Genomic DNA, 25,351 nt, shown 5'->3' with positions numbered 1-25,351 from the left:
AAGCTGTTTCCAACATATTTCTCTGAAGATGCCAGCCACAGATGCAGGCGAAACGTCAGGAAAGAATGCTACTGGGACATGGCCATCTAGCCCGAAATATTCACAGCAACCCAATGATTCCGGCCATGAAAGCCTTCGACAACAAATCCTAGAATTCCATAGCATTGAGCCATGGCTATTGAAGGGGTGCTACTTGAATTCTGTGATGTACATGCGCCCCTTTAGGAGACAAGTTAGAAAATGAGGTGTTTCTTGGGGGTCCTTCCACGCAGCCCTATATCCCAGAATATCAAGGTAGAAAGCCCCACCATATCTGCTTTGTACTGGGTTATCTGAGTCCACACTGCTATATATTCCGGTTCAAAGCAGAAAATGTGGGATTTTAGCCCTATATGCTGGAATATCAAAACAGAAAACGCCACCATATCTGCTTTGAATTGGGTTATCTAAGTCCACACTGCCATATATTCCAATTCAAAGCAGAAAATGTGGGATTTCAGCCCTCTATCCCAGAATATCAAGGCAGAAAACCCCACCATATCTGCTTTGAACAGGGCTATCTGAGTCCACCCTGCCATATATTCCAGTTCAAAGCAGAGAATATGGGATTTGATTCAGCTGTGTGACAGGGGCCTGAGTGACGGCGGCGTCCCGGTGAACCAGGGAGAGCAGGAGACGGGCTCTGCAACAGGAAGAGAGATGGCGAGAGAAGAGGGAGGGAGAGGCGGCAGAAAGCTAGAGGGAGAGGGAGAGATGGAGGGAGGGAAAAGAGGTTGAAAGAGAGCTGGAGAGAGACGTGTTTGCGAGGCTCTTGGAGGAGAGCAGCCTTCCGCCCGCATCCTGGCTCGGAACAGGAGCTGTTGCTGAACTTGAGCCCGTTTGAGGACTTTGCGAAGGAGGCTGGCTGCTTTGCCACGGCCGCGCGTGGCGCCTTCTCCCCACTAGTATTCGCGCCCTCCTGTCAGCTGCTCTTCCTTCCGGGAGCGGAGGCGCGGCGGGAGCACCCTCCTCTTGCCTGGCTGGCTTTCCCTTCTCTCGGGCCCTTCATTTGTGGACGGGGGGGGGGGGGGGGAGTCCTTTTGACGCAACAGCTGGCCTCCCTCCTTCCCTCCTCGCACAGCAGGAGCGCCTTGTCCTCCTTCTTCCCTTTCTACTCCTCCTTTCTATAAATCAAGACAGCCGGCTTGTCGCTTTCTCTGCTATTTCCCCTTCTCTTCCTCCTCTCTCTCGCTCTCCTTCAAGCAGTTTTCCTTCTCTTCGATTTTTCGGCCTATATGGCCATGTTCTAGAAGCATTCTCTCCTGACGTTTCGCCTGCATCTGTGGGAAGCATCCTCAGAGGTTGTGAGGTCCTTGTCATTTCTGGAAGTCACGGGGTCCCACTCGGAGGCAAAGGAGAGCAACGGCTCCGTGGCGTGTATTGCTCAGCCTTTCTCCAGTCTCTCTCCAAAGTTTGGCTTGACTCTGAGGATGGGAAGGGTCTCTGGAACAGTGGGGCGATTCGGGTGGCTCTGAGGGGAAAGGGACGCGCGGGAAAGCCTCTCTCAGAAAGAGGGGGGGGGGGAGGTTTTATCTCCCCATCCTTCCTACACTCCCTTCCTTCCTTCTCTCCCTTCCCCTTCTCTCTCCTTCAAGCAGCTTTGCTTGCCATTTGTGGAGGTCCGTGTGTCGCATTCGGAGGGGAAAGAGAGCAACAGCTTGGAGCTTTCTCTCCGAGTCAGAGGTCCAAAGTTTGGCTTGACCCCGAGGATGGAAAGGGTCTCCGAAGCAGGAAGGCCGCTTGGCTGCCTCTGAGGGCAAGGGGCGCGCGGAGAAATCACTCACAGTGAGGGAAGGGGGGGGTCCATTTCTCTGCCTTTCCTTTCTACTCCCTTCCTTCCTTCCCTCCCTCCCCCTTCTCCCTCCTTCAAGCAGCTTTCCTTGTCCTTTGTGGAGGTCCCTGTGTCCCACTCGGAGGCGAAAGAGAGCAACAGCTCCGGGGCGTGTATTGCTCTGTCTCTGTCCAAAGTTTGGCTTAACTCCTGAGGGAGAAAGGGTCTATGAAGCGGTGAGGCACTTTGGCTGCCTCTGAGAGGGAAAGACGCGCGGGGAAGCCTCTCTCAGTGAAGGGAGGAGGGCTTTCTCTCCTCTTCCCTCTATCTCTCCAAAGTTTGGCTTGGTTTTGATTCAGCCTGAGGAAGGAAAGGGTCTCTGACCAGCGAGGAGGTTTGGTTGCCTTGGAGGGGAAAGAGACACGCGGGGAAGCCTCTCTCAATGGAGGAAGGGACCCCGTTTCTCTCCCCTTCCTTCCTCCCGAGTTGTATTTGCTCGGAGCTTTGTCTCCTAGTCATTCGTGGCTCCAAAGTTTGGCTTGCCCCTGAGGAAGAAACGGGTCTCTGAAGCGGAGAGGCGGATTGGCCGCCTCTGTGGGAAAGAGGCGCGTGGGGAAGTCGCTCTCCGTGCAGGAGTGGGTGGGGGGTGCTTTCTCTCCCTTGTGGGGGGGGGGGCTTTCTCTTCCCTTCCTTCTTTCCTTCAATCCCACACTCCCTCCCTCCCTCCCTCCCTCCTTTCGCAAGGTGGCCCCCGCAGCCGCCCTCTTCCTGCCCCGCTCTCTTTCCTCCCTCCTCTTGCTTCTCCTTCGCCTCAGCACCTAGAAGAAGAGGAGGAGGAGGAGGCGGAGGAGGAGGAGGCTGCTTCCTTCCCTCCTTTCTTCCTTCCTTCCCTCCTTCCCCGTTCTCCGCCTGCATCGCAAGGGGCGCCGCGCCTCCCCCCGGTGCCTCCGCCGCCGGGATGCCATGCCCCGCAGCCACAACCACCAGGAGCCGGGCGGCGGCTCAGGCTCGGGCTCGCTCTCCGCGGGGCTCTGGCTGAAGAGCGGCAGCCGGAGCCACAGCAGCGGCAGCGGCGGCATGAAGGATGTGGAGTCCGGGCGGGGCAGGGTGCTGCTCACGGCGGCGCCTTCCCGCGGGGACGGCCTGCTCCTCCTGGGGGGCCCCAGTGGCGGCGGCGGCGGCAGCGCCGGGCTGCGGGAGGGTCGGAGAGACAAGCCCGGCAGCGCCCGCATGAGCCTCCTGGGGAAGCCGCTCTCCTACAGCGGCGGCAACAGGGGCGGCAGGGGCGGACACCCCATCTACCGGCGCAACGCCAAGTACCGGAAGCTGCAAAACTATCTCTACAACGTGCTGGAGAGGCCCCGCGGATGGGCGTTCATCTACCACGCCTTCGTGTGAGTGGAGGGGCGCTTTGGGGCCGGGAGGGCCTGGGAGGGGGGGGGGGCTTGCTTGACAACAGGTGGACTGGACACGGCACCCCCGGGAATGCCTTGAGATGGGATGGGATGCGCGCGCGTCGGGCGCTGCTTTGAAAGGAGCCTTCTCCCTTGCGCTTTGTCCAGCCTGGGCGGTTGTTGCGGTTTCGAACCGGTATTTTCGCGGTGCGGAGGTGTGTGACATAAGACCTTCTAGAGCAGTGCTTCTCAACCTCTGGGTCCCCAGATGTTTTGGCCTTCAGCTCCCAGAAATCCTAACAGCTGGTAAACTGGCTGGGATTTCTGGGAGTTGCAGGCCAAAACACCCGGGGACCCACAGGTTGAGAACCACTGTTCTAGAGCTTTCGTGAGAGTTTGTGGTCTGGCCGCGAGTTTGGAGCTGCTCTGGGCTCTGGGAACGTCGGAAGGTGCCTCTCTGAAATGAATGCAGTGTGACATTGACTCTAACTTAGGTCTGGGCAAACTTGGGCCCTCCAGGTGTTCTGGATTTCAGCTCCCACCATTCCTAACAGCCTCAGACCCCATCTTTTGACTTCAGGCCCCTTCCTTTGGCCCTCCAGGTGTTCTGGACTTCAACACCCACCATTCCTAACAGCCTCATGCCCCTTCCTTTCCCAATTGTGCCAAAGTTTGTCCATGCCTGCTCTCACTGCTATGGCTCAGTGATATGGAGTCATCAGAGTTTCTGTTTGACAAGGTATTCACCTCTTCTGTCTCAAAGTCCTAAATTACAACTCCACTGATTCCACAGCATTCAGCCATATCAGTTCAAGACATCTTCTCCACAGGATGCCTATCCTGAATGGTGCTTTCACTCATCATCAAGGCACTGGAGCAGTGGTTCTCAATCTGTGGTCTGTGGACCACCAATGGTCTGCAAGAATGAAAACATGGTCTGCAGCCTCACTATTTCTGCATCGTTGCCTCAAAACCACGTGGCGAGAGTGACTGGTCTCATGAAACCTTCAGGAGGGGAGAGGCTGACTACCCATGAAAGATTACTTCTACCGCATCAGCTCTAGATTATAAATATGGTTTTCTATGGGTGAGCACATGGCAACTACTGGATGGCGTATGTTCTGTGTCAGAAACTAGAGCTGATGTGGTCCATCCAATGCTATTTTCTGAATCAGCACCCCAAACCACCAAACCAAATCTAAAGTTGACCAAAAACTGATTTGTAACCTTTTTGGTACTAAGGAGAGTGGTCCCTGGTCAAAGAAAAGGTTGGTAACCACTGCACTGGAGGGACCTTTGAACCCATCCCCCCCCCCCCCCCCCGCCGTGCATGGCAGCAAAGGGAAGAGTGCCATGAAAACCCAAATCTGTGCTGATGTTTCATCCAAAGTACAGAATAATTTCTCAACCAAGGCATTCAGTGCCTGTTTAAGATCCATTGTACTTAGTGGATTTTTTCCCCTCAGAAGTTTCCCTGCAGCATCTGGAAAGAAGAAGCTTGTTTGAATACAGAACAGATTATCTCCAAGTTTAAAAGTACACCGCTTGTGTTATGTGTGAAAGCACCCTTCTTTAGTCATCATTTCTTATCACAATGAAAGAAAAGACATTTAAATGTGGAAAGAGTAGAGGTTAAGGGGAGGTTTTGTTTTTGGTTTAGTTTAATTACAGGTGTTTTGTGGGTACACTGTTATGCAGGTGAAAATATGGAACATGGAGTCATATTAACTTCCACTGAGAAGTGTGTCAGGCTGGATTTGAATGGTCAGAAATCTGTGGAGTGTGAAAGTCTTTTCCTATTTGAAAATCCTCATGGCCAGGTGTTGAAAATTGGTAGTAAATGAGTTGATAATAAAGGTGGCTGTGGCAGGACATCCCTTAAGCTTTCCCGAGAGTTGAACAAGCAGGATGTTTGTGTTACATCATTCCAAAAGTAGAGAGAGGGAACATATTTGCTATCTATTAGATGTATTGGCAATCTCAAGGATGCATTGGCTAAGAGTGGTTGCCGCACTTGGATCTCAAATTATTTAATGAGTTGGCTCCAGGGTAGCATATTGTTGGAGGAAAATTGCAGAGATGTAAAATTGTTGTAGAATCCAAAACTATCATGTGAGTAGTGATAGCAAATTTTATTTGTATCTATGGAAATTGGAAGGGGAGGAAAATGTGATTGAGTATTTAAGCCTTTTATGCTCATGTTGTTATTCATTGCCTATATAGCAATCTTAATGTTCATACAAGTCTTACATTATTGCTTCTAATGCACACAATATTTATTTTGGGTTGCTGTGAGTTTTCAGAGTTGTATGATCATGTTCCAGAAGCATTCTCTCCTGATGTTTTGCCCACTTCAATGACAGGCATCCTCGGAGGTTGTGATGTCTGTTGGAAACTAGGCAAGTGGGGTTTATATATCCATGGTGGGAGAAAGAACTCTTGTCTGTTGGAGGCAAGTGTGAACAGAGGCAGCCCTAGGTAATTTTCAACAGTAAGCAAACAGTATTTTGGTCCCCCCCCCCCCCCCCAACCAATCACTGATATATATTTTCTGTTCGTCGTGGGAGTTCTGTGTGCCATATTTGGTTCAATTCCATCATTGGTGGAGTTCAGAATGCTCTTTCATTGTAGGTGAACTATACATCCCAGTAACTACAACTCACATATGTCAAGGTCTATTTTCCCCCAAGAGCGTCTCTGGGCAAAATCAACTATATTGCAAATGCTTACTTTGCATAATGGGTTGAGCCGCCCCTGAGTGTGAATGTTGCAATTGGCCAGCTTGATTAGCATTGAATGGCCTTGCTTCTGGAACATGGCCATACATCCCGGAAAACTCACAGCAACCCAGGGATTCCGTCCATGAAAGCCTTCGACAACACAATATTTCTTTTTTCACAATAGTTATAAATAGCCAATAGGTGGGGGATCCTGGTTGTTCAATACCTATGTTAGGGGTTCAACAGCCTTACAAGGTTTCACAGCCCTGTGAACTAGGCCATAGGACTATCATCACTTTGCATACGAAGGCAATATGACTATTGCTAGACTTACTTGAAAGCAAATGTTGTCAACACATTTCCATAATCCTTATAGCCACCCTATACATTGAGTATTATTGCCCTAATTTCACATAATCAATGCTCTATTGATTCAAAATAAGATTCAAAATAGTGAAATCCTTGTTTACAGCTCAGGGTCCTTCCACACAGCCATATAACCCAGACTACAAAGGGAGAAAATCCCACAAAATCTGCTTTGAACTGGGTTATCTGAACCTACACTGCCATATATTCCAGTTCAAAACCTGTGGGATTTTATTCAGCTGTGTGGAAGGGACCTCTGTTGTTGTGCTGTACCAATTCTCAGCTTAGTGACTAGTCCTTTGGCAGACTAGGCTGTGGTTTGAAGTAAGGGCTTGCCATCTCATTGGAGTTTAAATGTTTGGATCGTATGGTACATAAGCTCCCTGTCTCCATTCAGTTCTACATTTCTCAATACAATAGATTGACTCCTGTTTACTAGGGATCAATTGGTTCACCTGAAGCAGACCCAGTGAACATATATTAAAGGGGGGATTTAAAGTGAGCCTTTGGATCAAACATCTGTCTACCCAATCCCATTGAAGACTGACATTTTAGCACAGTTACATTCCAGTTCTCTGCCATCCCTGTAAAGGGCACCACTCAAAGCACACTTGAGTCCCATTGATTTCTGCAGGAAAGATAATTAGGCACATGTACTTAATTACAATGCAGATGGTGGCTAAACATATTTCAGCTGTCCAATGGATATAATTGAACCAAACAAGTGCTTCCAGCTCCCATTAATTTTGATGGCAAAAGGGTTAAGAAGGGTTAAAAGTGGCTCAGATATGCACATTGCATGAGAACAATTACTCATAAGATGCTTGTAGTGCAAAATATTGCTATCTCCCCTTAATATGTTAATTTCATTAAATCATAACACCTGATGCCTGACACTAAACAGCATACTGAAAAGTAATTCATAGTTGCTTCCACATTCCCGGTATGATTAATTAATAAAGTATGCAGTGTGGCAGTTACAAGCAGCACAGTTTCTTCCATGACTAGTCCAACCTTTCTTCAGGGTCACAAATTATATGTGGGGCCCTGTGCCTGTGTAAATGTGTTCTACAATTGCTTCAGAAAATGATTCCATAAATAATCATGCAAAATCTCAAGGAGTCCCCCTGGGCTGCTCTTCTGTTTTGAAGTGTGTTTGGCCTGGTTGCTTCTGTGTCACATATAAAGAGAAAGATGATTAAATTCAATGCCTTGATAGAACAACAAAGAAGCAAAAGAAAGAGAAACAAGTGGAAAATATGCACAAGTGATGTTTAAAAAAGTTCAGTTTTATTCTTAAAATCCAGAACATTTTTGATCAATTCTTTCAGCTCAGAAATTTTCCATTTCTAACCTCACAAATAGCCAAAGCTGGTCTGGAATATTTAAGAGTATGTATGTATGTATTTACGACATTTATATGCTGCCCTTCTCACCTCAAAGGGGAGTTAGAGTGGCGTACAAGTAATATGTACATACAATATATTATATTATAGTCATAGCACAATATTAGTATTATATATTACTATATTGTGCTATACCATTATATTGTGATATTATTAATAATATTACATGTAATATGAAATATATAATTATAATATCATATTATTATTATTAGTGTTATATTGTATTGCATTATAATATTATTAATATTATATGTATATACAATATATTATATTATGTTATATTATTAGCACAGTGCAGGAGACAAGGTGGAACTATCTTCCTGGCCCCTCTCTTCACTCTGGTCCCAGAGCAGCAGTTGGTGCTGCGGAGAGGGGCTCCCAACTGATGACACAGGAAACAAGATGGAGCTTCTTCCTGGCCCTCTCTTCACTCTGGTCCCAGAGCAGCAGTTCTAAATATGGTGATGTTCTAAGCCTTTGAATATCTAGTTTCCCTCTAATGTTTTTCTGAAGAGTATTGTTGTTGTTGTGTACTTTCAAGTCATTTCTCACTTATGGCGACCCTAAAGTGAACATGTCGGAAAGATTTCTTGACTCAATTTATTCAAAGAGGGGTTGCTTTTGCCTTCCTCTGAAGCTGAGAGATTGTGACTTGCCCAAGGCATCCCAGTGGGTTTCCACGAATTTGGTCTCCAGAGTAATAGTCCAATAATTTGTAGTCCAATGCTACATCATACTGACTCTCAGACAAAGACCATAGTAGGGTTTGCTATTAGGTTATCATCATTTGTGAACTTGTATATGTGTTCTATTAAAAGAAACTTAAGACAGCGTAAGGAAGCTATAGAGTAAGACAATATAACAAGAGCTAACTGAAGGAACTGCTAATGAAAAAAACATATCAGTTTGTTACTCCATTTCCTCCCAGTTTACTATTTGCCCATTTTTACTCAATCTTCTTATTGGCCTTTTACAAATATGATAAAATATTATATTTAAATCCTGTCAAAAGTAATGATAAAGTGATAGAGTAAGGATTTGTGTTACAGCTGCCAAAAACTGTAATGCCACACATGAAATTTTGGTGCTTAGATGGAAACGCTGGGTTCCTAACTGACCTTATTTAGAGCTTGACTGAAGTGTAGTGTAGTAGGAGTCGTTACGGTGTAATGGTTTGCGTGTTAAGCTGGGACTCTAGGGAAGTGTGGCTCAAATCCCTGCTTATCCATAGAAAAATACTGGTTGACCTCTCTGCTCAAAGAGTAACATACTGACCAGTCTCCTCTAAATAAATATAGTTTAAACTCTGTAATTGTGTAGCCATAAGTTAGAGTCAACTTGAAGATGCGTAACATCAGCTGCATAGACTCAAGAACGGGTAATCTGTGCTAGTGACTGGAAATTAATAATCAGAAAGTGCTACTCTTTATGCCTTAATGTGGACTTGAAATACTGTATCCCATCTGTCTACATCTCAAGTAGCAGAGAAGAGTCTATTTTAAGCTTTCAGTCAGAAGCCTCATTGTGTTTAAGACATCAATAAAGCTGTTAGCCCATGAGGAAGAACCTCAAGAATATGCAAAAAATCTGTGTTACAGGATACTGTGAATTCTATTTTTTTACTGATTCAGTGAGAGATTGATTTTGTATGTTCTGCAGTGGTATTATTTGTAGGGCAAAATAATTAAGGTAGGAAAAGCAGAAGAGATCTATTAAGACAATAAAATGTTTAAATATCTCTGAATGTTTTCTGATTATTAGTGTTTCTTTATGACATCCTTTCACATGTTTGCTCACACAGTTTCCTATAGGTTTTTTTTCCTGCTTGGTTATTTCGAGGTATTTTATTCCTGGTTCCTCAATGAATGCACATTGAAATCAGTCCAGTTTAGTCTTGCTGGAAAGACATGGTAGTGATAGAACATATGGGATTTCACCTTTAGAATTTGTTATTACAGTGTTTTATTTATTTATTTGCGGTATTTATATACCACCCTTCCCAACCTCGAAGAGGACTTAGAGTGGTTCATTGTGTAGGCAACAAATCAATGTCATCGATAAAAAAAACTGTACAAAGCATCAAAATTGACCCTCCCCTGATAAAACATTAAACATTATTAAACACGTCACATAAAACTAACATCACATATCACATAAAGATATAGTTGTTGTCCGTAAACAGACCTGGGTCATTGCACTTTCAACTTTCACTGTAACTTTCAGTATTCTTATGATGGGCTGAACACTTGGTTCCACACACAGGTCTTTAGCTGTCTCCTAAAAGTCAGGAGGGAGATTTCACTCAGAAGGCATTTCCACAGCCGTGGGGTCACCACTGAGAAGGTCTTGTCCCTCATTCCTACCAACCGCACCCGTGAGGCTGGTGGGGCCGAAAACATAATCTCCCCAGAAGATCTTAATCTACGAACAGTGTTTATCACAATTACTATATCAGCTTGTCTTTAGTCACACATGAATGTATATAGATCTTATTTTGAAATAATCTTGTTAATCATTTTTTGAAGCAATTGATAACGTTGTAAAATGTGGTATTAATAGTTCATCCTTATAAGGGCTGTATATATATCTTAAATTACATATATAATTATAGATATAAAAATTCTACATTCAATTAAACAGTTTGAAGAACAACCAGAGAACCTATGGACTAAATTTGATGATTACTAACAACTCTTCATTGTATCTATCATGTGTCCATGAAGTTGGCAAAGGAAAAAAAATATTTTGCCTCTACTGTCTCATCCTTAGTTTGCCACCCAGAAGAGTTATTCCAAATGGCGAGGAATCTGTTTAGAAGGAGTTCTGAAAGTATAGCAGTGGAACAGCTAGTTGTTATAAGTAATAGGCAGTTCAAGGAGAAAAGCACTCATCATTGTTCAGAATATGATGCAACATTTATTGTAGCTTCTGGAGAAGTTTCTGGTTTTCTACACATACATGTTTCTTGGGATAAGTTTCATTTACGGTGTTCCAGATGATGGGGAAAGGATTACTTGAATCCCACTGATTTGTAAGGGTGCTTCCAATCAGTGTCAAAATTCAGATTAAATAAGTGGGTTTAAAAATTGTGGGATGTGACACCAAGTCCAGAGAAATAGTCCCTGCAATCCTGACACCTTTCTTTGTGGTGGATTTTACAATCTGGCAGAAGTTTGGTTTTTTTTAAAAAAATCACTCCAAGATATGCTGGATTGTATATGCATTCATACGGATTTCTCAATGTACAGACGATCAGATTTCTTATTCTCTCTCCTCACCCAATAATAAATTCAAGCTCTGTCTAATATAAAGTTCAGAACAAAAAATGTTGCAGAGAGTTCCAATTGTAACTGTTTTCCAACTGTGCTTCTGTTTAGCCACCTGCATCTCCGTGGCTCCATCTTTAGACATCCCTGATCAGCTGTTTTAAAACACGCACATGCCCTGGAGCAGCCCACACCAGGCGATAGGAAGGAAGTCACATGTTTTCATGGCTGCAGGGATATACAGTCATACAAATGTGTACATTTTTTTTGGCCGGAATTGGGTTTTAAGTATACCTTTTAAACATGCGCTTTTCAGCTATTAATCCGATTCAACCTACACTTTCCCAAAACATCATTAAGCTATACAGCTCACCCCGTTTATCCTGGTTTCTTCTGGGTTTTAGTGCATGTGTGAAGAGCCATAAGAAGAATCTGGCTCATCTTGGCTGAAAGAATGAATGAATGAATGAATGAATGAATGAATGAATGGTATCTCATGTCAGAAAGTGGTTCCTGTGTAAGAGAAAATACTACACCCCCTTGCTGGATTTAAGGAATGCAAGAACTACCACTATATCTCCAAAATTTCCTTTATGGGCAAGGTTCTTCAACATGTGGCTATTGGGCATCTTCAAACATTACTGGAAGAAACAAATTCTGGGCCCATTTTAGTCTGATTTAGGGTTAGGGTTCAGTTTAAATTGTCTTGACAAATGATTCCATCATTAAGATGAAAGATGGGGGATTGCTGCTGTATCGCTCTTCTTACCAGCAAAGTGAGATGTGAGTAGGTGGCACTGAGTTAAGGTTGTTCTGTGTCTTTATACAGACCTGGTTCCAAGAATGGCTTTGGAGACTCCTCTTTAGCTCATTTTGTTGTTCATGGTTTATACACACACACACACATATATGGGAAGCTGGTTTTATTTGCATGCTACCCTGAGAATTTGTGATATGACGTGGGCCTAACCATTGCACTATTATGCTGTTAGTTATGACTATTCCTATTATGTTGGCTGTTTGTTTTCAAAATAAAAGTTTAATTTATTTGGTCATTCTCAGTTTAAATATGATCATGAAAAAATACAGATTGAAAACCATTTGTTTAACATATCCTTTAAGTTCAATATCCAATGTTACGCTGACAAGATGTCCATGGTGCAATGAAATGTTCTTCCTTTTCTCCCTCAGCCTTTTGTACTATCACAAAACAGTCTCCTGGGGTTTTCTGGCTATCTTAAATTAGGTTGGGAAGTGGACAGAGGTTACAGATGGAAGGGGGAATATGCAGTGCCAAATTTCACTGACAGAAGCCATTCTGTGAGTGAAACCAGTTAGTTTTGTTATGTGACCCAACTATATTGTAAATTATTTTTCACATACACATACAATATATCCCTTTGAAATCAGATGAATTTATGAATGAAAGGCCCAAGTGTATGCTAGAGTTAAAACTGTCAAGAGAGAAAACTAAGTGCATTTGTAGCCAGACCTTATTTACAGATTCTTGGAGAAAAATTCTTCCTGTTGATTCCTGAGATTACACACAGGACTGCAAGTTTAACTGTTTGTCCTATTTACTTTAAACCATTTTGATACTTCAGTCCCATGGAAAAAAACACATATCAGTGGAGCTAATCCTTTTATTCTTTTTTTCCTTGTTTTTTGTTACAATAAGACACTATCTTAATGTTAATGTTGAAATGTTAATAATTATACTAAGAAATAATGATGTAAAAGATAAACAGTGTATTAAACTTTGTCCAGATCATTCCCATTTTGTCTGGTCTTTCACAAACCAAAGTGATTCCACAAATTCCTCACTGGTTTATACCCACCCGCCCCCAAATCCCTATTTTATTATGGTTAATGGGTATATTGCAAATTAAATTGTTTAATAAAAATAATGTTTCCTGGGACAGATGAGCCTAGATGCAGTGATAAATATACAAGTGATACAGGTGTTTGTAAAGTAGAGGAGCCCCCTTTGGAGCTGCTTTGTATTACCTGTGATTTCACTCCTGCAATTTCATTTAACTATCACATTCTCCTAAAATGAAGCAGGGCTCAGTATTTCACGGATAGAAAGTGAAGGTTAGTTAGGAAGGAAAAGGGAAGAAAAGGATCAGAAATGAAAGAGAGATGAATGATAATTTGGATCGGTATGCCGTGGTCTGAATTATACCTTTCAGTGAGTATTGATGTAGTAATGGTTCCGATATATGTAGCTCATGTAAAATGTCAGTTTCAGAATGCTAAAAAAAACTCTATTTTCTTTTCTTCTTCGCCTTCTTTTTCTTTTGCTCCTTCTTCTGGCGTTATATCTGCACTGTCTTTTCTTTTGCAGTATATCTCACATTAATAAATTTTGTTCTGTGGGCATTGCTCAAGCTCTGATCTCAAATACTATTTCTTTTTTTTATTTTGCTATGTTGTCAGTGTAGAGATGCCAATTAAATAGGATTTCTGCTGTTTGTCTGTGATTCAAGTATGATCCATACTGAAAATAAATTTGACAATGTTAAATCCATCAAAATGTAAATTTCCAAATTGACTGAATTCATGACACAGCAGCAACAGCACTGTAAACAATGAAGGCTGCCAACAACCTTTAGATAATTGCTCACATATAAAAACTGCCAACTTTACATTTTAATCACAAATGGCAATTTTGGCAACGATGGAAATATTACTATACTATGTATTTTTTCCCTGAGCAAACCTTTATGAAAAGTCTTCAAATAATGTTGTAGTACAGATGTATCTACTTTTTCATATATCAGCTTCTGTCAGTCTTTGACCATAGTTGTCATCCTCTATTGTTAACTTTTCAGTAATGTTAGGCTTCATTGCAAAAATTGGGCCAGCTTCATCTTCCTGAATGCAGGCACTAAGATAAGCTTAGATAATTTGATTAAATTAAAATATTACAAATGCACTTAAACCATTAAACATAAGGAAATTCCAAGAACAACAGCTATCTACTTTCCAAATGTTTGAGAGATCCTGCTCAACAGGATGAGTGCTGGGTTAGCAAAGTTCTTCAAAACAGGGGAGAGAAAGTTTGCATGAGAGCCATCTAGATGTTGAGAGGGCACACGTGTTCCTCGGGCAATGAAATATGTACCCTCTTATATGAAATTCCTTCAATTACAAGTTGTGATCATGATGTCCATTTCTTAGTGCATAAAACTGTTCAGGCATGGCCTACATTTGCAGAATTGTCTCCCACCATATGTAGTGCCGTGGGGATTATCAAACATCCTTGTTTAAAATCAAGCAGTGAAGCAGATGCTTTGTGGGCCATTGTGTAGATCCAGTTCTTCGAGAAATAGTTTGTTGTGTGCCATCAAGTAATTTCTGAGTTATGTTAACCGTATGTCAAACTATCATGGATTTTCTGGGCTGGATTTTTTTTTGGGGGGGGGGGTTCTTTTGAGGCTGAGAGAGCTTGACTTGCCTATGATCACCAAATAGGTTTCAATTGCTGAGTGGGTTTGAAGCTTGGTCTCCCATAGTCACATTCCAACCACTACACTGTGCTGGCTCTCTGAGAAATAATTTTTGCTCTTGTTAACTGCCATCAAGTTTACTTAGATTTATGGTAAACCTATAAATAACAGACTTCCAAGTCACTCTTGCAGGTTCGGGTCCATGGCTTCCTTGAATAAGTATATCCATTTGGAATGCAGCCTTCCTCTTTTCCTACTGCCATCTATTTTATTAAGCATTATTATATTTTCTAATGATCCATGCCTTTTCATGATATAGTCAAAGTATCACAGTCTCAGTGTATTCAGGCTTGATTTGCTAAAGCAACCATGTTTTGTCTTTTTAGCAGTCCATGATATCCATATAACTTTCTCCAGTACAATGTTTCAATTGAGTTATCCCCCCCCCCCCACCTCATTTTTTCATTATCTACCTTTCATAAGCATCCATAGAAATTGGAAATACAATGGCATGGATAATCCTACTTTAGTCTTCCGATTTAGTATCTTCAGCCTTTAGGATCTTTAGTTCCTTGATAGCTCCCCTTCTAGTGTTCTTCTGAGTTTTTTTACTGCAGTCTCTATTCTGCTTAATTACTGAGCCAAGATATGGAAATTGTGTTTTTAATGTTTTCATCATTATTTGCACATCTACTCAATAAAGTTAAAACCTGTTTTGTGTGTGATATATTAATCAAAAACAGGTTAAAGAGACAAGATGATAAAATGCATCCTTGCCTGACCTCTTTGCCAATAGGGAACCATTCAATTTCTCTGTATTCTTCTTATTTTATGTAGGATGTGGGGGATCTTGCATTTTAGTGGAATAGAGTATGATGATTATGATTTAAAACATTCAGCATTGTTTCTTTGATGTATAACCTTGATTGCTTTACTGTCGCATTAAAAGAATGAAGTGGCTTCATAAATTGGCTAGGACTTAAATTTGGTACATCTCCCCATTCGTTTTTACAAGTTCTGAATATGGCTTGGAAAAAGCATGCAACACATACACAGGGTTCCTATATGTTTTTGAAAGAATATGAAAATGTGCAGATTGCTAGAACTAAACATTGGATGACTGCATAGCCACTTTACACTTTGAGTAAAAGCAAATGTTTTTACAGCCAGCATTCCTCTAGTGATCAGAATGGAACTTCCCAAAACAGCCTTCAGAGTGTTTCCCAGCCCTTTTCCAAATCTGTATTTTGCGATACACATAGGGCTACAGTGGAAAAGAGTGTGTTGTCTCCCCTCCAGATACAGCTCTTCAGCCAGCAAATCACAATTGTTAGATGGTACCACTTGTTACCTGTATGTCTAGCTTTAATCTTGAAGCCATTTGACTTCACCATATTAAATACATGACATGAATGATCTTTTACATGTGATTCCAATGTGGTGTTTGTTTGTTTTGTTTTTTCATTTTAAATTTGGAAGATAAAATGGAAACTGAACTGAGGGACACTAAACCAAGGTGAATCAGATAAGTCTAACTGTAATGTCACAGAATCAACAAATCTATTCAGGGGGGTTTACTAGGTTACTGCACTATGGAAACATTATTAATACTTTTTGAAATGTGAATCTGAAGTCCCCCTAGAATGGAAATATAAAACTTACATTTAATTGATTGTAATAATGTACAGGGTTAGTCAAAATACATAGGCCAATAAGCCATTCAATTGAATGGCTTATTGGCCTATGCATTTTGACTAACCCTGTATTTCACACTTTTGTAGCGATAGATAGATAGATAGATAGATAGATAGATAGATAGATAGATAGATAGATGATAGATAGCTTGCAGGCAAGGAGAGGAGGAGGCCTGATGGCACCATTGCTCTAAATTTTGTACATTTTTTTAAAAAAAGTGTGTTCACAGATCTTCTGTGCTTCTGGAAGCCTCAGCCATTTAGCCTTCCGGATCAAGCATATAACTATACCCTCATGGCCATTTTTATGAATTCCCTAGAAATCGCCAAGGTCAGAAAACTTGACCCATGACAACAATCCTGCTCCCCTCACCATATGTTAAGCATTTGCATGAAGGAAAGATGTGAAAATAGATGACATTGTGTTTAAAAATAGACTACAGCATAGGGACACTAGTTTTTCCTTCATGTGCCCAAAAGCTTCTTACAAGCTCTCACGATAAACAGAGAACATATCCTGGTTTAAAAAAAGTGTAAATAGAATTTGTAACAACCTATCATTCTAATATTATAATTCTCAGTTAACTGATAATAGAATGAAAAATAGCTCAAGAGGTCTTGCATGAACTACATGATAACCCAACTGTTCCTACTAAAAACTTTATATGGATAGAAACATAATTGTTTTTAATTATTGAGTACACACAGCTGTGTACATTCTTTAATTAAATTAAAAAAATTCATTTGCACATAGAGAAATAAAAACTCAATATTCACTTCATTCTATATTGACTGCATATTTTGTATTTCATCAGCCTTACACAGGACAGACATTGAGACCTAAATCCTATCTTGAACAGACCAGTTAGGATCAGTGGAATTTGAAGCTGGTTTTGACTTAAAAACTGTATTTTTGTCAAAGAGTCTCCTTTAAGGGTGATTCTGCATGGGCACGTAATGTAGATCCAACCAGTACGAACAATACAAGTTTGGAGGTGCATTACGGCTACACAGGAGGTGATATGAAGCACCTTGGAAGTGGGACATCAGTCCCACAGTTCAACTGTGCAGAAACCGGTTTCAGTACAGCTGGGAATGGGGCAGGATTCCCCACTCCCCGAAGCCCAATATCCCCCTGCCTAAAGACAGAAAAACAGCACTTACCTTGATCTGCAGTCTGTATTCTTCCTAGTTTGTTCCATGTGAGCCTCTTCTCATGTCCTCCTGATGAAGGAAATGACACCTGAGAAGATTGAGGAGTAAGGAGGAAAAGCCTTCTGCACCCTCTCTCCCCGGTCTCCTCACATGTCATTTCCTCCATCAGTATGCAAAGAGAGGCTCCATAGTTGCAGGGACCATTTTCAGTAAGTTTTAGGGAGAACATTTGGGACTTCGTGGGAGGGTTGGTGTCCTCTCACACCTCTGGGCTCTAAGAACCCATATGTGCGAGATTTCTGTGTGGATTGACCTCAGGAAAATGTGTGATGCGTCCCGAGAGTCAGTCCACACAGGCCCAATACTTTATTAGACCCGGATCTTTAATTAAGAACTGGATCTAATGAGGTAATTTAATTAATGCTGAGTAAACCAGAGAAACCAGATTTAATCAGCATTAATTCACTTTTACAGAGGGCATCATTTGGATGCCTCTGGTAAGAGCAAGACAGGTCTCAAATTACAGGCATGACTGGAAGGGCCGTTAGAATGCTGTGCACTTTTTTAAACATTTCATGTTTCAGTGCAGACAGATAAGACAGTGTTGATTTTTTTTAAAAGGCAGATATAAAGTAAACTTTGAAATGTTTTGAGTGAGAATGGGAAAATATATATGCCTTTGAAATTTTCCTACATATTATGCTAAACAGGTTGATCGTCCTTTGTCTGGAATTCTAAAATCCAAAAATTTATTTCTGGTCCCATGCTTTTGGATAAGTGATATTCAACCTGTGTAGTATCCATATGTATAGTCTTTCATTAGATAGGCTGTTTTACTCTAGTTGTTCCATAAGCAAATCTGATATACTGAGGTTTATAATAATGAGTAGTAATAATAATAATGATACTTTATTCTTGTACCCGCCTCCATCTCTCCGAAGGGACTCAGTACAGCTTATATGTGGTACAAAGTGTCTAAAACAGAGCATAAAATAAACATGCAATACCATACAATAAAAGTAAAACATATAGCATATAAAAGTAATAATTTAAAACTCAGGACAACACCCAATAACCTATGGTGACAACTACCATATGACATGGCCAGACTGTAAACAAGACAACGGAATGGAATAGTGCAAATTGTAGCTAAGGAACAAGGACATTATTATCAGACATCAGAAGAGCTGCAAGACCAAGAACAAGCCACAAGAGTAAAGATGAAGATCCACCCAGAGGAAAAGTGTTCCTGCCATACATCAAGGGAACCACTGACCACATAGGGAAGCTGATGAGAAAACATAACATACAAACAATCTACAAACCCACCAAGAAAATCCAACAAATGCTACGTTCAGCAAAGGACAAGAGGGATCCTCTCACCTCTGCAGGAGTCTACCGTATACCATGCAGCTGTGGATAAGTCTACATAGGGACCACCAAACGCAGCACCCAAACTCAAGGAACATGAAAGGCACTGCAGACTACTTCAACCATAGAAGTCAGCCATAGCAGAGCACCTGATGAACCAGCCTGGACACAGCATATTATTTGAGAACACAGAAATGCTGGACCACACCAACAACCACCATGCCAGACTACACAGAGAAGCCATTGAAATCCACAAGCATGTGGACAATTTCAACAGAAAGGAAGAGACCATGAAAATGAACAAAATCTGGCTACCAGTATTAAAAAACTCTAAAATTACAAAAGCAAAACAGCAGAGAGGAAACAACCAGGCACATCTTAACACCTCTCAACAAAAGATTTTCCCAGGCTCAGCCAGACCTTCAAATGCTAATGAAAGTGGTCAGTTGAAACATTCACACCTAGCTCCAGCAGAGAAGAGCTCTTTGCCCCATCCCAGCCATTCCACAGATATATAAACCCATTTTCCTACTTCCAACAGACCTCACTACCTCTGAGGATGCTTGCCATAGATGCAGGCGAAACGTCAGGAGAAATGCCTCTAGAACATGGCCCTATAGCCCGAAAAAAACCCACAAGAACCTAGTGATTCCAGCCATGAAAGCCTTCGACAATACAAGGACATTATTTCTTGTTTGTTTGTTTGTTTGTTTGATTGATTATTAAAAGCATTCCATGGTTTTAGGAAAGAAATAATTTTCCTGCCCTTGGTTACAAAAAGTATCACAATAAGGAAATCACATAATGTTTTGTATGCCCAAGTGTTTTGTTGGTGGTTGTCTCATTTATGGGGAAATTAATATTTAACATGAAAAATGAAAGTACCATAGTCCAAAAAGACTTTAAATGTTTTATTCAGCAGTTATTGTTCACTTTGTCCTTTTATTTTCTTGTTATAAGGAAACTCTGGGAGCAACAGCTAATAAAAGCGTAACAAAGAATTAAAGTTTAACATCATCGCAGTCAATCTTTTTCTCCCTAATGTAATTATTTCAGTACTTCTTTGCTCTTTTTTTGAAGCAGGAAATATCATGATGAGTTGAAACAAAGACTCCCAAATTCCAAATTCTTATTAATAAACATTAGTGCATAAAAAGGCAAGAGACATGTTTTTGTATTGTAAGATGTAAGATGAAGTACAAAATTGCTTTCATATTTTTATGATATACTGGTAATGTAAGAACAGATATGAACTGGTCACACTTAATTTTAAATATCTTTCCGTGCTTCTTTGTTATCCTCCCCCCCCCCCCCCATACATCTCTTTCAGCTGATATTCCCTTTTTCATATTATTTAATGGGATTTTCCCCTTACCCATTTTGTTTAATAGGTACAAACTCCTACTTGTTCTGTTTCAAAGAGCTGAATTATAAAGGAAATGGTTGAATGAAGGGAAAATGTGTTAGAATGTAATGCATTTTAAATACATGGAGATGTGAAACTTTTTTAAGAATCCCATAGAGAAGAGATTCCCCCTCTTTCTACCTTTCCTCAGAACTCCTTTCATTGCTTTCAATCAATATGGAAACCATTTTAGATAAAGCTGCTGCAGTCTGTAAAATGCCCAGCTGAAGCCTAAGTGCTTCCATAAATTTCCAGTGGATACGGAGAGCTGAAGAAGAAGGTCAAGAAGTGAAAACCCTTTCCCCCGTTATTTTGTCATTACTAAATAAGAAAACAAAAAGCTAGGGCTTTGAGAAGCACAGTTCACAACGAAGTGGTTCTCATTCCCAGTTTTCATGATTCATGCATTCGTCTCATTAGGAATAAAGAGACCAGTTTGTCTTTTTTCATTCATGCAGGGCATTTCTTTTGGCCTTGGCTTCCATCCTTCCCTTGATAAAGGATGCCTTTCAGCTCTGAGTTGTATAAAATATAAATAACCGTATGAACTCAGGAATACAGAATGAGCTGATTGTATCCTCGTTGGAAAATACCTTAGGAAATGTGCAACATAGATGCTTGACCTGAAGGTCTTTTCAGTAGACTCCAGATATATGTAGTTCTAATTCTTCTAAGTCTCTACAGTTCTGGTCTCCAGTCTTGAGCTAATATCATTTATATTAATTGTGGGAAATGGCCAAAGAAATCCCTTGAGTCAAATACCAGTTTGATTCACATGCAATCACAAATTTTAACTTAGTGCATATAGTAGACAAAATATGCCAATTTTGAGAAGGGCTGAACTGTCATTAGAAATGGATACAGAATGAATATTACTGGCACAATTAGGGAAAAAAACTATTGAACTAATAAGGTAGATGTGAAGAGAGTATGTTTAGTACTACTGGCTAGTAGTTTCTAACAGGTATTTTTTAAAAGTAAGTACAGTTATGTTTAGTTTATTTGGAAAAGAGAACAACAAAGAGTGATTTACTCAATATTGGGGGTAGCACTAAGAGAGAGAGAGAGAGAGAGAGAGAGAGAGAGAGTATTGTTGTTCTCCCATCCTTTGCCTTGTGTCTACAATTGGCAAAAGAGGCTTCTATCAATTGAATTGAGGAAGCACAGGGAAAAAATGGAAATCTTAACTTACTTCATCTCCATTGCTTTTATTACTTTTTGCAATTTTCATCCAGTTTTATGAGAAAATGATGTTTTATGCGCAATTTTGAGCACACTTTTACTTCAGGACTTTCTGCAGGAAAACATTTTTGAGCAAGAATCTTGGTTTGGTGCAGAAAACGTGCATTTTGCACATAATTGTCTTTATTTTTCACAGAAAAAAACACAAGTGGGACAGATATTCATGGTTTTTCAGTGCATAAAGATCTGCATTTCCATAAATCATATTAAGTTGCATAAACTGCCTAAAATCGATGTCATATGAAAAGGGCATTTCTCGCCCCACAAAGCCGGGGTGAGGGAGGTTTTTGCCACCTCCTCCACCCAAAAGGGACTTCTTTAAGAGGGGGCAGAGTCATGGCAAGCTTACTGCCCTCCTTAGTTCCATGAAGGACAGTGAATCCTGACCTTTCTGCCCATTAATAGTGTAACTGAAGTGGTCTCCCATTAGGGGGCCAGGTAGGAATTCACACACCCCCTCTAATATGGGGTGGTATTTTTGCCTGCCCTATACTGTTGCAGCAGGGAAAATTGAGAGGCAGGGGTCATTAAATAGGCATACCCGTAAACAGCAGGGGAATTGAATTTGGTGCATAGCCAAGGCAAATATTAATGCGTATTCATTACAATCCAAACATCAGGCATGATGAGCTTGTGGTGGATAGAGTAAATGGGAAAGATACCATGGCACTTACAGTACAGTAAAATTCTGCATTTTGGAGATACTACCTGACCAGTGATAGCTGTGTTACCTAGGTAGTATGTGTGCCTCTCAGGAATACAGTATATGCAAGAATACATACCAAAAAGTAGTGATGAGATATGCCACCTTGCTTTCAAAAACTTCCCAGTTGTAGCTGCATACACTGTAGAATGAATGCAGTTTGATACCACTTTTATTGCCATGTCTCAATGCTATGGAAACATGGCAGTCTTATCTCTACAAGATCTTTAGCCTTCTCTATTAGAGGGAGCTGGTGCCTCACCAAACAACTCCCATGAACCATAGCATTGAGCCATGTCAGTTTAATTAGCATCAAACTGCATTCATTTTGCAATATAGATGCATCCCCTGACACTAAAAGATAGAGCTTGATGGAGGTCATGTGTTTTCTGTAAATGGTACATAAATGGCCTTTTTTCTTTTGCAATCTTTGATCATGGATTCTTTGAGATTTCTCTGTGAAATTAGATCAAACCTAAATTTCGCATTAACTGGCTCAACTTTCAATTTATCTAGATTAACTTTTCATCTTGAATTAAAGCAAGCTATTAACTATACAGCTTTGATTCATATGTCCTTAGCAGTACCCATGAAAAATGCCCCAAGTATTAAGAAGTGTTTAAACTGTCTGTATGTGTTGCATAGTTTGTAGAAACTGTTAGTGTCTGCTTTAAATAAATTTAGAAATGGTAGAGTGTTTGTTTTATATATGACATTCTCCATGTATTATTTGCTGCTAAATCAAAACAGCAAATCAGTAACTCACATTGAGAAAGCACTCTGTGGCAAAAAAAAAAAAGAGTTTAACTATGCAAACTTTTGCGTATCATTGCTCTTTTGAGAAAAGTGAAATAACATAAAAGTGCACAGAAATACAAATGGATTTTTTTGTGTGAAAATTGCTGGAGTTTATGCAAAAATGCTTTCTATGCAAAAAAAAAATCTTGATCTCAAAAACATCCATTTTTGTGCAAAAGTGTTAATTTTGTAGATTGATGGGTTTTACCTCTCAAAACAGCAATTTTGCATTAAAAGGTCGTATGAGTTTCTGAAAAGAGGGGAGGACTGTGAAGAAAGTATGCTTTTTCATAAAACATATAATTTTTGCAAACACCCTGAGTATTTCTCAGCAGAATAATTTGCCTTTTAAAACTTTGGGATATGTGAACACTGGGTGTAAATGGAACAGAATTTTCACTTTTCTATTATTTTTCCCAACCAATATTTTGAGTGCTGGGAAACTTTTCTTTTCTTTTCTTTTCTTTTCTTTTCTTTTCTTTTCTTTTCTTTTCTTTTTGAATCTGGAAAGAAAATTACTGGTATCCATGTTACAGTTTTCCAAATTGAACCCACATTTGTGGGTTCAATTTGCAGGGAAAAAGAAACAACAGGGAGAGAGGGTGGTATAGAAATAAAGTTATTACTACTATTACTTCTACTACTACTACTACTACTACTACTACTACTACTATTCTGGAGTACCCCACTCCAGATCAGCAGCACTGTTTGTGGCCCATGAATTCCTTCATAAATGGGGTTTTAAAATCCGTGGGTGCTGCCAGTGTAGATGATCTCTAAGAGTACCATTTTCATTCTTGGAAGTAACATACATCCAAATAAAACACCCAGTGAAATAAAACAGCTGTTATAGTATTGCTACTGATCTTTGTCTCAGATTGTTTATCTCTTTTCAGCAAACATAACATAAAATATACCTAAGTTTCAATTGTGAACAGAGTATGAATACTCCAAATGTTAAGTAAAATTAAACATACCTAGATTTGGTTTTTGGTGTCCCATGATAATTGATATTTTTCTGGGGGGGGGGGGGCACTGCCATTTAACAACAACATTTATTTCAGTTATTTTCCTATAATTGTTTTAAATTCTTTTTTTAAAATGGTTATACAAAAATAGCACTTTTCTTTACCAATGAGAAGAGATGCAGCTAAAATAATACAGTCTTCAGATTGTAACCAGGCATTGTTCTAGACCCAGAGGCTTTTATAGGTGACTTTTTAACCTTAGCAGCTCAGTGCTGGAAATACAGAATTAGGAATTTGTGGAAACTAAGTTGCTGTTTGCAGCTAAAATCATCCATACTCTTTAAAATAGCCTTATTTTGGATTTTATATGATTTGCCAGGACTGAGGTATGTGAGTGCTTAGGATTTTGCGAGTGGCTATATATTTTTATTAAATTGTAAGATAGTAAATTTTAAAAGCTTTTGGCAGCAACACTAGGATTATTTTTAAAAGGTTATTCCTTGCAGTTTATTGGATCAGCCTAAGATGTCTTTCCATACATTTTAGTGAGAAATAAGTGGAGTATAGCTGTTGTGGTGTTAAGGCTCACATGCTTAATGAAGGAAAACAAAGGATAGTACAATTTGTCATTGTAGTTGTTTTTATTTCTGTCCCACTTTACCCCATAAATTCCATTATAATTTACAAAGATTTTGATTTATTTATTTTATTTATCGTGTCAGTATCAACCAGACAATTGTATTACATTTTTAACAAATTTTAACACACAAACAAAACAGAGTTTGCAAGCTTGGTAGTTGATTAAATGTCCTTTGACCAGTACATGAGAGAAGCCTCCTCGCAGGATTGCAAGACATCCGGGCGTCCCGTGGGCAACGTCTTCGTAGACGGCTGATTCTCTCACTCCAGAAACAACCGGAAGCAACTTGCAGCATGCAAACAAGCAAGCAAAAGATTATGATAACGATAATTATTTCAAAGATAATTTATGCTCATTCTTGTATAGATAAGCTGAGTCTCCATTAATGTTAATGTTCAATTTATAAGTAAACTTCCAGACAGAAAAATGTGAGGAGACCCTTAGAATGTAAGGACTCGTTTCCAATTTGTAAATTGCTAATACAGTAAGGGAATATGTTTCTGGCTATTTGGGCTGAGATGGGCTGGAATGGAGCCATTTTGCAAATACTTATTCAAGTGGTTTGGCCAAGCAGGTCTCTTTCCCAAATGTGATCTAGCTCATCAGAATTAGCAGAAAAGAGGAGTATGCAAGGTATGGTCCAAGAGATGAGTAGCGGAACCCTTGACCTCTCTATACTCTTCAGATTGCTTTATTTTACACCATCCCAAGAAAAGCTGAATTTCCTATCCCTGAAGCCTTCAAGGATCAAGCAGCATTTTGTAAATAGCTTGCAAGGACCCCTCTTTATTGTTTAATATCAAAAAATGTCTTTCCCTCCTAAAGCTAAAAGTGGAATTTCAGGGCAGGGCAAGAAGAGGAGGTAAGAATTTAAATAATGTAGACACAAGTAGAGAATTATTCAACAAAGAAACATTTATTCAGGGAAATATAATTTCAAAGATACCAACAGTGCCTCCCA

At 40.4% G+C, this 25,351-nt stretch overlaps 1 protein-coding gene across 3 annotated transcripts in view; it reads left to right on the top strand.

Annotated features, from left to right (window-relative positions):
* Positions 1–1,103: 1,103 nt before the first annotated feature.
* The window catches only part of KCNQ5 (potassium voltage-gated channel subfamily Q member 5), a 367,068-nt gene continuing 342,820 nt past the window's right edge, over positions 1,104–25,351 (top strand). For all 3 annotated transcript variants that reach the window (XM_060752906.2, XM_060752905.2, XM_067467819.1), the window contains exon 1: positions 1,104–3,204. In XM_060752906.2, the coding sequence (XP_060608889.2) occupies positions 2,774–3,204 (431 nt within the window). In that variant the 5' untranslated portion in view covers positions 1,104–2,773. The remainder of the gene's footprint in view (positions 3,205–25,351) is intronic.

Source organism: Anolis sagrei, chromosome 1, assembly GCF_037176765.1.
Source record: "Anolis sagrei isolate rAnoSag1 chromosome 1, rAnoSag1.mat, whole genome shotgun sequence".
NCBI classification, from domain to species: domain Eukaryota; kingdom Metazoa; phylum Chordata; class Lepidosauria; order Squamata; family Dactyloidae; genus Anolis; species Anolis sagrei.
This window is presented reverse-complemented; position numbering and strand designations above follow the sequence as displayed.